Below are 17,774 nucleotides of genomic sequence, written 5' to 3' on the forward strand. Positions count from 1 at the left end.
CAGTCCACTCAATTGGTCATCATTTTCCATGTTCTGAATGTAAGGGGAATCCTAATGGAATTTTAAGAAAAACTGGAGCTTGGAAGTAAAGAAATAATGGCTGAAATTATATCATGATAATTATCGATCTTGACTGAAATGGAAAAAAAAGTAATAAAACATTTTGCCATATTGCAACAGCCCAATCATGAAGATATGTGACAAAATCCCTCATGTTATTGTACAAGTATATCATTGGACTATGAGATCATAAAAACTGTCAACTTTTGCAGTCATGCTAATTAGTAGCACCAATATAGGTGAAAACTCGGATTACCCAAACTTAAAGGTAGAGCCACATTGTTTTTCTTGTCCAGTCTCCATAAGGAATCAGCAAAGCGGATTGAAGTTTGTGTGATGTTGTCATTGAGCCAGCTGGGGCAATTCTCACAGACATTTATACTCACAAATGTATGGACCCAAGGACAGAACCCTGCAGAATCCTCATTGATAATTAGTAACGCTTAGAATGAAATTGTCAGTGATTCTAAGAGATAACACTTGTTATTTTTCTCAATGTATAATCAACACTTTAACTGAATGGCAGAATGGCAAAGCTGCATGTAATACCTAGGATTTAATAGAGTAAATTTCATAGAACTGCTCAAAGGTTGAAGGTTGAATGAATGGCAGCTGAATAAATTGTGATTTTACTCAATTTTATATCACTGATTTGTTCCTCTTTAGGAATTACAGCTATTCAAGATTAATAGCTCTGTCCAATAAGAGTTGTAGCAGACACATTAGAAAGAGCAGGGGAGCTCCCGGTACGAACAAGATATTTCAATCCATCTGTCAGTGACAAAAAGCCATTGATAGGATCATGGAGAAAGTGAGCCAGAGTGGGCAAGAAAGTTTCAATGGAATTCTTACATGTTTCATTTTCTTGCTGTTGGCTTTCAGAAAGGCAGGTTAAGAAGTTAGGCTCTTTAAGTGTGTACTGGCTCTGTTGTCAAGACAACGAGTATCACCTCGGGGTAGGGGGTTGCATTGGCACGATGCAGCTGGATGTGAACCCTACCCAGCTGCGACCACCTCCCAGCAAGTGACCTACGCAGGTAAAAACTTAATTCTCTGATAGAAAGAAACTAATCATAAAATATTGTTATGTTGTCACTAGATGTATGGTCTTTTTTGGTGTAGGGTTAGGGTGTTAGCAGTATCTCATAGTAATGTTCCTATTTCCTATTGGAGCAGGTCTTTATATTATCCTACGTATTTCTGATAATCACGACTGGTTGAGTTATTTTGGAATTCTGGGTCTCAATATGGCTTTAAATGCACCTACAGTATAACCCACTCCCTCACCTCCATGAATGTCAGATATAATTTTTTTCCCACTTTCCAGTGCAACCCACTGTTGTTACTTTACAAATGCCTTGTTTTTCTTATGTGTTTTTTTTTTCTTGTGTAGCCTGCATTTTTACGTTTGAATTTATTGTGGTTGGTCATGTTTGTCAAAAGGCCTTTGAAACACTCGCTGTGAGGTCCGGTGAATGAGGTCTTGTTATCTCCTACCTTGTACGTTTCTGGGAAAATTGCAATCAGTTCCAGAACACTGATTCATTATGAAGTACTCCTCAGTTCAGCAGACACTTTCACATAAGGAGCTTTTGGTAATCGTTGTGTTCAACAGCCTGTGTAGCAAATACACTATGGTAAATAGGGCAATTCCCTTTGGCTCTTACAGTAATTCAAGCTTCTTATTTTTAAATCTCGTTTGTAAGTATTTGCGTCATTTGCTTTGGGAATCCTTTTAGAGTTTCTCCAAAACTGTTTTCTTCTTAGAATCTGGAATTATGCTCCATTTGAGTATCACTAAAAATCTCAGGAGCACGAGAGAAGCCTTCTTTGTTAGTCCAAATGCCTTACAAAATCGGCCCTTTTAAAATGCTTTTACCTATTGGCCAACTAGGACAGATTCAAACAACTTCAAACTTCAGTCTGTGTTCTTTTACATGTTGGCAAGAACATAGCCGATACATGTATTGCTGACTCTGCCTGGAGATGGGCAAGGCCTCGTTATATACTGTTTATCTACTAAAATTCATTCATTCTCCTTACCCACTTGTCCTATGCAGGATCGTGGGGACCTGAAACCTATCCTGGATACTATGGAAGCAAGGCATGGAATAACCCATGATGGGACACCAGCCCATCACAGCATCTAGCATCACTCCAGTTGAGATTATTGGTAGTGATATCAGGAATATGCTTTATGAAATTATATAGATTGTAGCACTGGGGGTTAGTTCCAGTTGTTTTGCCAAGACAAATTTCCATCCATTGTTCCTGTCCTATTTCATATTCCCAGCATGCTGTTAGCAGGAAATGTTTGAGCAATGAGGAAATCTGTTATTAAATTGTTTGTATCCCAGGTTGTTATTGTTCTAAAAGGTTAATGTTAGGTACAAGAGTTTCTTATTTGCTTTGGCACATTTCTCAAATGACATTTGCAAAACAAATAGGGTAATCCCCACACCATGATGTCACTTTTGCATAGCAGAACATCATTTCTCATTGTTTCACACAAATTTCAAAAATTCTTTAATACATGCATACAAATGATCTTCTACAATTGTTATAATTTGGTGTAATTTTTTCTTGGTTTAGTCACATCACAGCCAGGCACGGGTACAGGGAGACCAGGTCATGTAGAGTACAAAGGGGTTTATTGACAACACACAAAGTAAATCCATTCACCTGAGGGAACACAGAGACCCCAACCACAACTACATGCAACAAATGCTCAACCTGCCAGGCCAGGCCTAAGACCTTACATTAGTGATGGCCAAAAGCACACCTCATGAACCATTTGCCGTATTTTTTGACCCCACTTGGTGGTGCTCTTGGCTTGCTTTGGGGCATATTTGGAGCCCTTTCTTGGACAGACAGCACCATCTATTGGAGTAAAAAAATTCATCAGATGGTTCATGAAGTGTCATTTTTGCCATCACTACCTCGCATACAAACGGTTAGACACCACATGAGGGTAATCAGAGTACGATAACTGACAATTACGAGACACTAGGGAAACACAATAGGTAAGCCTGACCGCTTTAGTCTTGTTGGTCAAAATGAATTATATAGTTTCCCATTGTAATAATTTTATACACAAAAACATATATACTCAGTGACTAAAAAGTGAAGCACCCCAGAAGTAATGGTCTGGCATCATACCATGTTCAGCGATGTGCTGTTGTGATGTACTGTTGAAAGTAGTGCCTTTGACAAGAATAAAAATCAGTTGACATCTAAGCATTTTTACTCTCGTGGTTAAAACAATGATGCTTGTACTTTTCATTTTAGTAACACTAACTAATGCATTCATGGAATTATTTGCTTTTGAGACATGAGTTAATTGTTTTGGGATATTTACAGGCTTTTGCAGATTAGCCAGTTGTGAGAATGTTAAGTGTGAAATGTTCCAAAGCAATAAAGAAAATCTTTGATAGTGTGCTTAACTGCATTGGCTGCGTCACTGTCACTGTGTCCTCGTGCCCACAGAACACCTCCCTCATGTGTCACTCTGAAGGGGTAGGTTCATCTCAATAATTTAAAACTATAATAATAACTCCTGTTATTTGAACAATGTCCGATTTGTCATTTTCCCGTCATTATAACATCCTGTCATTTTCCCTGTCATTCAGTTTTGACTCATTTAGAAAAATAATTTGCTACGGTACATTTTAACTTATTTTCGCACACTATGGACATACTCTAGCTAATGCAGTTTTTCCCTTTCTCTTAAGCACCTTAAATCCTGCCCAGACTACTGTATATGGTTAAATCAAGAGATGAAAGAGATAACACGTAGGGTTAATGTTAATCGGAGATATTTATATTTGGGAAAATCTGTATGATCGAATGATTTACCACTTATGATAAGGAGGTAATGATCTCAAAATAAGTTTATAGCTCAGAATTCTCTATGATGTTTTGTTTGCAAATGTGGGTTGTAAATGTAAACATTGCTGGTTTTTTAAGCAGTCCGGTATCTAAAATAAATTCTATTAAACCAGGGTGAAGCACGTCAAGACCCACTGACAAGTTAGAGTATGGTGATGTCATCTTTTGCGCTTCTTCCCTGAACGGAATAACTGGGAGACACACCGGCCATATCACAGTACTGTTATCCTCTCTAGTGGTGATTAATTGTACTGCATCCTCATACTGGCTGAAAGAAAAGGGGCCTCCGCCCGGCCAAGGATTGTGTAAATGTCTAATTATCTCAATTGTTCAATGTATAATTTAACAAATATGAAACACTGGACGATTAAATAAGTATCTGGAACAACAGATGAATAAAGTCCTGCAATCTCTAAAAATTAGAAGGGCTTTCACAATTTTGGCTACTAGTATGTATGTATGTGTGTGTGTGTGTGGGTAATATTATAATTACACTCGACCTTTCTGCTTCGCAACTTTCCTCATTGTGGTTTTAATATATCGCGGAATCGACATAAGTCATTAAATGGGATTTTTTCGAAACCCGCAGACCACACACAAGAAGTTTAATAACTCTTAAATATATAAAATATAAATACAGTCCTGGTTTAGAGAATGCCAGGCATTTTTACTGCAGCCTCTTACCCGATATCTGTCAGTGATCTCGCAGCGATCTTTGTATCTCACGTGTTTCATATCTTTTAATTTCGCTCGCAATGGGAACCAAGGGGAACATAAAAAAAATACGCGATTCTTCCAGATCGCGGGGGCCCTGGACCCAGTGGCGCAGATAGGATTTTTGAATTGGGGGGGAACCAAGGATATTTTTTCCTTATGCAAAGATGGCAGATGCTGTTTTTTTGTCCTGTGAGTGGGGGGGGGGACGGATCAAGGTCACTCTGAATCTGAAGGGGACCCATCCCATCCGTCCCTTGTGCTAACTGCGGGCTTGCCTGGACCCCTAACCCCCGCACCGTGGAAAGGTTTACTGTATTATTATTATTATTATTATTATTATTATTATTATTATTAGTTTTAAATATGGGTGCTCTTTTTATATTTTTAAGTATGGATTTTCTTTTTTCTTTTGAGAAATCCAATATTAATGGTTTACCAAATAGCTCCGCAACATGAAAAATGTAGTGTTGCTAGGTAAAAGACATAAAAGTTGAGTTGTGTTTAGTATTTAGGATTTCTTAACCTGAGATAAGATAGGATGACATAAGATAAGACAGGATTTGTGCAGTTATCAAATTGGGAGAAACCCTTATTTTATCTTATATGCTTCTATCTTGACTTAGGATAGAAAGTTTCTGTAATAGTGCCCCTGGGGCCTATTTCACCAAGCAGGATTTTTTTGCTTAAGCGAGTATCTTGTTGATATAAGGTACACCAATGTAAATCAACGTAATCTTTGTTCAGTTATATTTAGCTTAGTCTACCTTAAATCCAACAAGTTATCCAGCTAAGCAAGAAAGCCTGCTTTATGAAACAGGGCTCAGGATTCAAATTGTACTTGCCACATTTTATTCACAGACTCCGCTAAGTTGTTTGGTGGCCACTGACAGCAGCCTCAGTGCACAGTTCACAGACTCACAAGAGGACTGGAGACTAATGCCCCAAGGCACATGAATAAAAGACACAGCTGACATAGCAATGGTATTGCCATCATGGTGCTAACTGACCATGCAAACCTTCCTCAAGCCTAGGCTCAGCTCATCTGTCTCTGCTGTGTTCAAATCACACCATAATGGCGATCGCAAGCACAAAACATCTGATATCAAAGAGTCACCGTATATGGCATGGTTTTATTATGGAATTACGTAATAACCATAAGACTTATTGCAATTATAATATATACAGTTCTGTATTTCAATACATGAATAATAATATGTAGTTGTCTCATTTTAAATACTTTAACATTTTAACGGATAGTAATGCTTATGTACTGTATATTGAGCTTATATTATGTTGTAGTTTACATATACTGAATATGGTTTGCTTTTGCAAATGAGAACATGTTTCAATTATTTTAGACATAGGCTGACAGATTAAAATAAAAGTCCTTCTCCTGTGAAGGGCTGGGCATGATGTTTGAGGTCAGCTGATGTGGTAGTTAGCCAATCCTGGTCTTGTTTAATGGCGGTGGAGGGTGTGGGGGGGGGGGAGGGGGGGGGGAGCAGCAGTTCCTGAAAAATCTTTCTGGAAGTTCTAAAATCACACCTTAGGAAGGAACACCTTGAGGGGCTCATTCTCATGAACCTTGTCCAGGAAGCCTAGGTTGAAGTAGGGGAAGAGCGTCTCAGTGAACGTCTCATGGAAGGTATAAAGGTGCGCCATGCTCTCGGCATTGTAGAAGGACACGAGCCCCCGCTTGAAGTCCAGGTACACCCCAATCCGGGACAGCGGCTCCTCCAGGGACAGTACAGTGGGTGGCGAGGTGCCTGCCATATACTGCACCCCATAGGACAGAGAGATGGTCCAGAAGCCATTAGACGGAAGAGCCTTAATCACCCCCTTCCGGGGCACAGACTCGCGCGCTACCCCCACGGTCCAGACGGTGCTGCTGTAGACCTCAATCTCCCAGTAGTGCCGGCCGTGGGTGAAGCCCTGGCTTCCCAGCAGGGACAGGGCCGCGTTGAAGCGCTGCGGGTTGTCCTGCATGCCAGCGTGGAACGTCTGGTAGCGGACACATGTGAGGGAGGGTGAGAGGCTCAGCCAGGGGTTAGCGGTGCTGGAGTTAAAGGTGATGGCTGCTGGAGCTGCAGGAAGGAATACTGTCGTGAGCTGAACCCATTTTTTTAGAATTTTACTGAGTAAGTCCAAGTAGAACAAAGCTACACAAGAAGCGCAAGGAGCAGTTTCTTCACAACCCAGAAAGAGCAAACTGCTCCACCAAACCCAAAAGACCTCAGTAAATTATCCGATCAATGTTGATTATTGATTAGTGGAAATATCATTGCAGTACAGTGGTACCTCAGAACTCGAACTTAATCCATTCAGAACTCCGGATCGAATCCTAAAAAGTTCGAGTTCTGATCGAATTTTCCCCCTAAGAAATAATGGAAAACCAATTAATCGGTTCCCGGTCCCAAAAAATTACACCTAAATGTTTTTTTTAGCATTTAAACACAAAATGAATCGGATAAAACAAGAGCATATACTGTACTGTACTAAATACATCTAAGCACATTTATCAAAACAGCAATTTGTAAAGTAAGAAAATAAATGTATCCAAACATAAGAACATAAGAACATAAGAACATAAGAAATATACAAACGAGAGGAGGCCATTCGGCCCATCGAGCTCGCTTGGGGAGAACTTAACTAATAGCTCAGAGTTGTTAAAATCTTATCTAGCTCTGATTTAAAGGAACCCAAGGATTCAGCTTGCACTACGTTATCAGGAAGACTATTCCATACTCTGACTACACGCTGTGTAAAGAAGTGCTTCCTTAAATCCAGTTTGAAATGTTCTCCCGCTAATTTCCACCTATGGCCACGAGCTCTTGTATTTGAACTAATGCTGAAGTAACTATTCGGTTGAACAGCATCCAAACCTGTTAGAATCTTATAGACCTGGATCATGTCCCCCCTCAGTCTCCTTTGCTTGAGGCTGAACAGATTTAGCTCAAATAACCTTTCCTCGTATGACATTCCTCTAAGACCAGGAATCATTCTTGTGGCCCTACGCTGCACCTTTTCTAAGGCCGCTATGTCCTTTTTAAGATATGGTGACCAAACCTGTACACAATATTCTAGGTGAGGTCTCACCAAGGAATTGTATAATCTTAGCATTACCTCCCTTGACTTAAACTCCACACACCTGGAGATATACCCCAACATCCTATTGGCCTTTTTTATTGCTTCCCCGCACTGGCGAGAATGAGACATGGAAGCATCAACATACACAACAAGGTCTTTCTCATAATCAGCCACCTTTATTTCAGTTGGTCCCATAAAATACCTGTACTTTATATTTCTGCTCCCTACATGGAGTACCTTACATTTGTCTATGTTAAATTTCATCTGCCAGGTGTCAGCCCAGTCACTAATTAAATTAAGATCCCGCTGTAGCTGCTGAGCCGCTAGTTCAGTATCTGCTACACCACCCACCTTGGTGTCATCTGCAAATTTCACCAGTTTACTGTATATATTGGTGTCTATATCATTTATGTAAATAAGGAACAAAAGTGGTCCTAAAATTGAACCCTGCGGTACCCCACTATGAACGCAGGCCCACTGTGACATCGAGCCTCTTATAACTACTCGCTGCTTCCTATCCGTTAACCAGTTATCAATCCAAGTCGCTACAGTTCCTAAAATACCTGTCGCTTTGAGTTTAAGTGAGAGCCTCTTGTGGGGAACAACATCAAAAGCCTTTTGGAAATCTAAATAGATGACATCATAGGCCTTCTTATCATCAACTTCCTGAGTAGCTTCCTCAAAAAACTCCAACAGATTTGTTAAACAGGATCTACCTCTCCTAAATCCATGCTGGCTATCCCTCAAAATGTTATTTGAGTCCAGGTAATCTACCATTTTCTCTTTGATTATAGCCTCCATAACTTTACCAGTTATACAAGTTAGACTGATTGGCCTATAGTTTGACAAATTACTTCTATCCCCTTTTTTGAAAATGGGCGTTATGTTGGCATGCTTCCAATCAGAAGGTACCACACCTTCAGATAAGGATTTTTGAAACAGTAATGTTAAGGGTCGGCAAATAATATCCCTCATCTCTTTTAACACTATAGGTAAGATGCCATCAGGGCCCTGTGATTTATTTATTTTGAGCTTAGCTAGGCTTTGCAAAACATCAGCTTCAGTTATATATATATTAGTTATAGACGATGTTGGATTAGTAATAAGAACTGGTAAGTTACTAGTGTCCTCAACAGTGAATACCCGTGCAAAACTATCATTGAACTCATTTACTATGTCAATGTCGTTTTCAATTATAAGACCCTTACTATCCTGCAGATTAGTGATTTCAGCTTTTAGAGCTCTTTTAGAGTTAAAATACTGGAAGAAACTTTTAACGTCATCCTTAGCCTCCAATGCGATCTTCCTTTCGACATTCCTTTTAGCTCGTCTAATGTCATTTTTTAATTCAGCCTGTAGATTTAGATACTCTTGCTTTATTATGTCATCATCAGTTATTTTCCATCTCTGGAACAAAGCCCTTTTCCTCCTTACTTTATACTTTATTTCCCTATTAAACCACCTAGGTTGCAATTTCCTTGATTTATTCTTGCTAGAAACAGGTATGAAGTCCTCTTGTACTTGCAATAATGTGCTTTTAAAAAATTCCCATGCCTCTTCAACAGTTTTGTTAATTAACTCCATCCAGTTCACAGTTTCTAGTTTTAATCTCATACAATTGAAGTTAGCCTTCCTAACATTATATATTTTTGATTTGGACTTTGCTCTTCGGGCACTAAACTTAACCTCAAATTTAACCATGTTATGATCGCTACTGTCTAGAGGTTCTAAAACATCTAATTTACCAATCCTGTCCTGGTTATTAGACAAAACAAGATCAAGAATGGCATCTCCCCTGGTAGGGGTGTTAACAAACTGAGTAAAAAAACAATCCTGTACTAATTCCACCATGTCAAGTTCATTTTCAGAAGAGCCAGCAACAATGTCCCACTGCATCCCCGGTAGATTAAAATCACCCATAACTACCACATCATTTTTATTGCTCATAATCCTAATATCACTGTATAACAATCTGCTTTCCTCAGCAGCTACATTGGGTGCTCTGTAACAAACACCGACAATTAGGCTATTTGAGTTTGTAGACCTCAATGTGTAAAGTTAAAAAAAACAATGTGTCCTGCCCCGATCGTCCGCTCCTTCCGTGTGCCACCCCGTTAATCAATTTTCAATTTTTTAGAAGACAATGTTCGTGTGGACAGGGATTTTTTTTTTAAACGGAGGAGGAAAAACACCGTTTTAAAATATACCCGTGTACGTGTGGACAAGGCATCAGTTTGTTTCCCCAGTCCAGTCATTGTATTGTCTGTCTGCGTTTTGCCTGCCTTACCTGTAAATAAACCCCGTATTCCCCGATACCCTGACGTCTGCGCCTTTGTCTCCGTTCCGTCCCTGCTCGGCACAACAATATTATTATAATTAAATGTATTAATGGTTTATTATTAATATTAAAATAATTAATAAGAAATCTTTATTTTTAAATGTATTTTATTATATAATAATAATTACTGTTACTGTCTATCATTGTCTAAATGTATTTTTACTGTCTAAATATATGTATTCAGTTAGTGTAAACATGCATGATGCTATCACAGCAAATGCGAGGCTGAGACTGAAGCGTTACCCTTTGTTCCCGCTGAGAGACGTGCCGCGTGACTCATTTCCCCGCACGTACAAGTTATCTTAGGTTGCCGTTCACGGTTTGTCTTCTGAGATTCAGATCGAGCTCTAGGTAATTTTTTTTCTAACTGGTTGGTTCGACTTTTAAGAAATTCGAGTTCTAATGAGTTTGAGAACTGAGGTACCACTGTATATTGTACTTCACTTGCTGTTTCAGTGCTTGTAGTAAATAACGCTGTAAAGATAACTGCACCACTAGGGGGCACAAACCAAAAACAGATCAAAAGAGACCAAAACATTTACGTTTCCAATATTCCAGACCTGATCAGACGGGAAACCTCAAGCAGCATGTAAGACAGGGCAGAGAAGGGAACAGCATCAGTGTATGAATTGAGGAGTATCTGGGGTGGGGGGGGGGGTCCTGGCACCCCCATTAAGAGAGGAAATATGCAGCTGCAGGGCCCCCTTTAAACTGTCCATCTTATAATATTAAGTACCCCTCCTCACAATTCAACACCTTTTACCATCGCCAACCTGGATAATTTTTGCCCTCACCCACAAGGTGCCACTAGAGGGCATATTATATTAGGCCCACAACCAAGACCAATTATACTCCAAATTATTTCAGGGTCAGAAACGAAAAGGCCTTCAACACAAATGGGGAAGCACAATGCCTGTTGGGTCTTTGGAAGAGATGGTGGGGATGTGGGATAAAGCGTTAGAAAGTGGGTGCGTGTGTGGGGGGTGCAGTCGAGAAACAGCAGTCAGTGTCATATTATGAAGTACCTGTGAAGTGAATGAATGGCCGTGATTTAACCTCAAAATGTCCCATGGCCCCGTAAAATTACAGAGGAGCACACAGTGACCTCAACGGAGCGGAAGGTTTGAAGTCTTGGATATAAAATTGAGTTTCCTTTACATCACAATCGCCCCTGGCAACCATGCCTTTCCTCTGGAAAGTCCTTTTGAATACAACATGAAGAGGATTGCATCAAGTCAGAAAAACGATTTCCTCAATTACATATAAACACAAGGAAGGAAGTAATTGTGTTTATCTTCTATTTAGGTCAGCAGTATTATCTGTTTCCCAAGCTCCAAATGGCACAGACTCATCATTTGACATTTATATTAAACACATCTTATGTAGTTTACAAATATGTGCTTGGTCTATTTATAACTGGTGAGGCAATCGGAGGACTGAAGTGTATTACTGCAGTGCCCCCTGCTGGCCCCAGTGAGCAATGCATGTCACGTGACAGTACCTGGGTACAGGATTCCCTTCAGTGACTTCCAGACGCGGTACTGCAGCGGTCCCGCAAAGCGGCCCTCACACAGATTCGGTGGCGTAAGAGGGGGCCTCTCGAACTTCACAGGCTGCCTACTGAGTGAGTTGGAACATATGTGAGAGCAGCGCGTGAGAAACAAGACATGGAAACAAATTCGAGGTGGGATTCTCTAAATAGTCCCACTGGTCTGTAGGGAGTGTCTTTGTAACTCTGCTTTGATGCATCAAACCTAAAACCTTTCATCAACATGCTTTGAAAAGAAGCCCATTCCACATTGTTTGTAATCTGAAAATAATTCTACCTGGGTCCTGATAAAACCCCACTTTTTCTCACCTTTGTAGAAGGGCCTTGGCATTCTGTTTGGAGACAGGAAAAAAGAGGGGGGGGGGGTGTAAGAGCCAGTAGTGGAAGGGGCTATTTTCCACATTACATCAGCGGCCTGAGCACTTCACATCCTCCCTCTGGGCCAGTTCCAGCTGTATGGAAATCCCCGCTCCGTGTTTTTGCACTCCAGTTGCATCATAGTCTCCATAACGCCGCTCAAACACACCCCAAGAACCCCAAAGCAAACATCTCAATGTGTCATGCTACAGCAAGAAGACTGATGAGTATAATAAATTTCAGATTTCTGGTGCCGTAAAAATATTCCACTTGTAAAGTGAAATAGGATTACTGGGAGGCTGTGTTTCACAGTGCACTCACCATTAACACCATTACCCTGAGATGATCTTTTATTTACACAGTTCAACATGAAGCTTGTGGTCTACATACTGTACAGGGTCAGGCCATTCTTATGGCATTCCTCACAGGGAGTGAGGTGGTTAAGAGCCTTACTCAAGGGCCCACCAGAGTTTCAGCCTATTCTGCTGAAACTGGGGCTTGACCTAGTGACCTTTTGATTACAGGCCCAGTAGCTTAAGCAGCTGAGCCACACAACTCCCTCACTACCTAGTTATCCAAGTGTGATGTGAAATATGCAGCACACTGACCACCTACAATGCACCTAGATAATTCATTCAGCCCTATACTTACCTACTATTGCCATCTATCCATCACCTTAATCATCTACTAATTATCCTAATCACATACTAAGCATCACGATATTTTACTTTGATGTATCACTACGTATCTGTCAGTTGGGACACTACATCAAGATGTAAGCCCAAAGGCTACTGGTGAAAAGCATTAACCATCCAGCTGGCCATTGCTTTGTTTTTATGGATATATAAAGCCTCACCCTTCCAGCTCAAGGCTTTAGTCTCCCCTTCTTTGGAGATCTGGAAGTCCCTCACCTTGAGCAGCTGGTACGGGTCTCGCTCCTTGAGCCTGTCCTCAATCTCAGCCAGGGATCTCCGGAGCTGGGAGATCTCCACATTCAGCACAGCGCGGTGTTCATCCAGGCGGATCAGCTCACGCCGCTCCTCCGTCTTCAGCTTCACCTGGAGCATCTTCTCCTCCTGGTAGAGGAACTGGTGCAGGTCGCTGAACTGGGCCTCGATACGTTGCTTCAGGTCTGCGGTGTGGTCCTGTGTACCCAAATCAGCCATGAGCGGGACAAGAGCCAAAGGCATCCAGCAGGGGCTGTCTGTGAGTTCACGAGTGCTAAATCCCACTATGAGAGTGTCTCAATAAGTTCAGAGGGTTGGATACAGAACATGAGACCACAGATGGAATCTAACTGCTGACCAGATTTGGTCAGAACAAAGAAAATATTTCTTTGCAGAAGTTTCCTGGGAGTTGGAATGACCTTCATTCCAGTTCAAATGTGGTAAGATCACAGATCCATTAATACAGGCGGAATTTCCTCCTCACCTATATAACACTCTTCAAGTTTTGCTCTTTATATTTACACATTCTTAGGAATAACACAAGCTAAATGTCCTGCCACCCTCTTTTGATATTCTTATGTATTTATAAGTAATATGAGCTCTGTGTCTTATTTTCCAACATTACATATGTATGTTTCTTGTGGTTTCCCGTTCTAGTGTTCTCCAACAGTCATACCATGACGATGGTACCTCCTGACGATGGTAAGACGGCCTGAGGAGAGTTTCGAAAAAGTGCCCCAATTTCTTTGTTGGGTTTTGCACAAAGTGGTTGAGGGAAGGACAGAAGAAGTTGAGGCTGAGGTAGAGAATGAGGTAGCAAGAATGAGGTGGAATTTGCTGTGAAAGGAAGAAGATTTTGGTGAAGAAATCTCGTAAAAAAGTGACACACCTCTTTTCACACAATTATGGAACAATACCCTTTTAGAACCTATAAACCAGAAGTCAGAGCTGTATATTTGCCATTGGTGGACAGGAGCTAACTTTTTCATTAGTGGATTAGCGTTTTTGCAAACTTTAAAAAATGTTAGCAGACCAATTAGCATCTACTAAATTTAGTGCCTCTAACTTTAAATAGGCTAACATTTTTTTGCAGGTAAAGTGAACAGTGTTTGAGTAGAAAGAGGAAAGAAGAGAGATTAGAGAAGATTAAACAGCATGACTCACAGAAAAAAGGCAGGTAGCAAGGCATAGCAGAGCATAAATTTAGGTAGACATATAAAACACAAACAGATTATAATAGTCAGGTAGGTGGAACGATAGAGAGGTAGGTCTCACCTTTAGACTCTTATAGTCAGACAGACAGGTAGAGCAATAGAGAGGTAGGTCTTACCAGTAGATTCTTATAGTCAGGCAGGTGGAGCAATAGAGAGGTTGTATATCACTTGTATATTCTTATAGTCAGACAGATAGGTGGAGCAATAGAGTGGTAGGTCTCACCTGTAGATTTTTAGTCAGACAAACAGGTGGAGCAATAGAGATGAAGGTCTCACCCGTACATTCTTATAGTCAAGCATACAAGTGGCGCAATAGATAAATAGGTCTCACTTGTACATTCTTATAATCAAACAGACCGGTGGGGCAATAGACTGGTAGGTCTCATCTGTAGCTTATAATAGTCAGACAGACAGGTGAAGCAACAGAGAGGTAGATTTCACCTGTAGATTCTTATAGTCAGACAGACAGGTGGAGTAATAGAGGGGTAGGTCTCACCTATACATTCTTATAGTCAGACAGACAGGTGGTGCAAAAGATAAGTAGGTCTCACCTGTAGATTCTTATAGTTAGACAGATAGGTGGAGCAATAGAGGGGTAGGTCTCACCTGTACATTCTTATAGTTAGACAGACAGGTGGTGCAAAAGATAAGTAGGTCTCACCTGTAGATTCTTATAGTTAGACAGATAGGTGGAGCAATAGAGGGGTAGGTCTCACCTGTACATTCTTATAGTTAGACAGACAGGTGGAGCAAAAGATAAGTAGGTCTCACCTGTAGATTCTTATAGTTAGACAGATAGGTGGAGCAATAGAGGGGTAGGTCTCACCTGTAGATTCTTATAGTTAGACAGACAGGTGGAGCAATAGAGGGGTAGGTCTCACCTGTACATTCTTATAGTTAGACAGACAGGTGGTGCAAAAGATAAGTAGGTCTCACCTGTAGATTCTTATAGTTAGACAGATAGGTGGAGCAATAGAGGGGTAGGTCTCACCTGTACATTCTTATAGTTAGACAGACAGGTGGAGCAAAAGATAAGTAGGTCTCACCTGTAGATTCTTATAGTTAGACAGATAGGTGGAGCAATAGAGGGGTAGGTCTCACCTGTAGATTCTTATAGTTAGACAGACAGGTGGAGCAATAGAGGGGTAGGTCTCACCTGTACATTCTTATAGTTAGACAGACAGGTGGTGCAAAAAATAAGTAGGTCTCACCTGTAGATTCTTATAGTCAGGCAGATAGGTGGAGCAATAGAGAGACAGGTCTCACCTTTAGCTTCTTCACCTCCTCCTCAATCTCCCTCTCACATTCCAAGGCAGTGCTCAACTCGGTACGCAGGGCGGAGATGGAGTTGCTCAGAGTAGTCTGGACAATAGAAGCCAACGCCACTATCATGACCAGGCGAGTAACTCACACAGGGAGATAATCCTGTTAGCCTGGGGTGAACGTATGTGCAGAAGTTAGCTCAGCAACTCAGACTGTCTGGTCTCATAAAATATCCCCCAGGAAGTTTTCTGCCAACTGAAATATATGTTGTGGAACAGAATCTGCAGTTGGTTGGCTGCGTTTCAACCATTTGAATAATAAACCACAGCAAAGCAGGTTAATATCCCAGCACATGAAAAAAAGATGGAGCAAAATAAGGATGTAAGCTTCCTGTCTAAACTACTGGAAACAAGTTTAATTGTTTATTGCTCTTCCTCTCTCAACATCAAATTCAAAAACAGTTTAATTTAGCATCAGTGCTTATGCTGCTAAATCAATGGACACTTAGGTAACATAACGACAAATATCTAAAAAGGCTATAAAAGCTTTTAGCATGCAGATGATGACTAAGACGTCAACTCCTTCTCACACATGTGCTCCTCAACCACCCAGCCACCTCACCTTGCATCTTTGCTGTGCTTCCTGGATGCAGACCAGTGTATGGCTCTTATGTTCTTGGGAGACGCCGCATACTAGGCACACCAGCTCCTGGTCATCTTCGCAGAAGAGCTTGAGGTCTTCCTGGTGCCGGGCGCACTGCGGCATGGCTTCTGCAGCCGCCCGTCCCGTGCCAAGACTCTCCCCCTCTTCCAGACCCTGGCAGTAGCTCTCCACGATGCTGGCCACAATACGATTGGGCCGGCAGCTCTGGCTAGGAAAGACCTCCCGGCACTGGGGACAGGAGGCCACGGTGACCCCGCACTGGTTGGAGTTAGGATTCTGGCCCTGGTCCTGAGCCTGGTCCTGCCCCAGACGTGGAGGTCTGGACCAAAAGCCAGCTATGCATGCTCTGCAGAAGGTATGGTCGCAGGGAAGGGACACCGGCTTCTTGAAAAGGTCCAGGCAGATGGAGCAGGTCAGATCCTTGCTTAGCCGCTGTGCCCGGCCCTTCACAGATCGGGCAGCCATGGTTGTTGGTCCTCCAGGCAGAAAATTCCACACAGCGTTTGGTGCTCTTTACTCTCCTCTCCCTTGCCTCTCCCTCCCTCTCTCTCTCTCTCACTGTGCACGACTGCGTTTTCTTTAATGCCTGTTGCTCTCTTTGCTTTGCTGTCAGCGTTTGCTGATCCCGCTCCTCCTGCCGTCTGCTCTTCTCTTCTCTCCTTCTCTCCCTTCTTTATCCGCTCTGGCTGCAGTGAGCCAATCCAGACTTGGCCTTCCTGCTGAGTCTAAGGAAGGAAAGGGGTGGGACCATAAGATAAAGCTACCCACCCCCCCACCCCCCCTTTCCCAGCCTTCCTGACATGAGGTTCTAGTCAGGAAATTAAGACTGGGCCTGAGCCAGTCTCTCCTTGGAGTATTTGTTTACAAAGGGTGTGTGGTTTGTACAGTCCAGCCAACAAGGTCAATCTGAAACCAGATACCCAGCTGGGGCTCAGCTATATATGTATCTTATAGCGTTTAAATGCCATAAAATGGTTGGTGCATGTGCTTGTGTGTGTGTGTGTACAAGAACTAACTCAGATGTTTCCTCTTTTCTTCGTTTGTCTAATCGCACCCTTAATGCGGTTGTTTTGCAGCACAAAGCGATAAGAGTCTTCAACTCCCCCAGACAGCTGTTTGATCTGCCATTTTGTTAGCGACAGAGACCACTCCAAAGGCCCTTTGGCTTATTAACTGCATGAATGTCAAAGGAATCGGCCGTAGGAATGAAAGACAGAAAGGGATGGCTAGGAATGCCAAACAGATTTGACTATTCAAAAAGTTTATTGTTATTTGGACTTGTACAATTACTGAGTACAATAGAATGCTTATTGGCATGTTTGCTGCAGACTAGGCAACAAGATATATGACAAAAAGAGCCATAGAGATCTAGATTACATGGCCATTGGACAAAAGATTTTGGTTTGAAAAGCTGGACGGAGGAGGTGAACAGTGAAACGCTAAAAGATGAGACTGCTTGAGTAGATCAGCAGTGATTGACGATGCCAGCTGCTCAGCTGGATGAATCACTCACAAATTATTTAAATGATTTCTGGCAACACACATACAGACAGACCAGATACACGCACACATACCATGAGCAGACAGACACTGGCACCCACATGCTCACACATACCAAAGCATGAGCAGACATACAGCTACCCACGCTTACAGACAAACGCACATATGTTTGCATTTCTGTCGTCACGGGG

The 17,774-nt window shown here is 41.7% G+C and overlaps 1 protein-coding gene across 4 annotated transcripts; it reads right to left on the minus strand.

Annotated features, from left to right (window-relative positions):
• Window positions 1-5,775: 5,775 nt before the first annotated feature.
• trim69 (tripartite motif containing 69) lies at window positions 5,776-16,818 on the minus strand. 4 transcript variants are annotated; one of them, XM_072714679.1, is made up of 7 exons: window positions 16,042-16,818; window positions 15,424-15,519; window positions 13,634-13,780; window positions 12,908-13,141; window positions 11,949-11,971; window positions 11,592-11,707; window positions 5,776-6,749 (listed from the first exon to the last, which is right to left on the minus strand). In XM_072714679.1, exons 1-7 carry the CDS (start codon window positions 16,546-16,548, stop codon window positions 6,205-6,207), a joined length of 1,668 nt encoding a protein of 555 aa, XP_072570780.1. In that variant the 5' UTR covers window positions 16,549-16,818; the 3' UTR covers window positions 5,776-6,204. The 4 variants fall into 4 exon arrangements, with proteins under 4 accessions (XP_072570780.1, XP_072570779.1, XP_072570782.1 ...); XM_072714678.1 differs by having other exon boundaries at window positions 11,592-11,710; window positions 16,042-16,816; XM_072714681.1 differs by lacking the exon at window positions 13,634-13,780 and having other exon boundaries at window positions 16,042-16,817.
• Window positions 16,819-17,774: the final 956 nt, after the last annotated feature.

The sequence above is a fragment of the Paramormyrops kingsleyae genome, chromosome 7 (genome assembly GCF_048594095.1).
Source record: "Paramormyrops kingsleyae isolate MSU_618 chromosome 7, PKINGS_0.4, whole genome shotgun sequence".
NCBI lineage: Eukaryota > Metazoa > Chordata > Actinopteri > Osteoglossiformes > Mormyridae > Paramormyrops > Paramormyrops kingsleyae.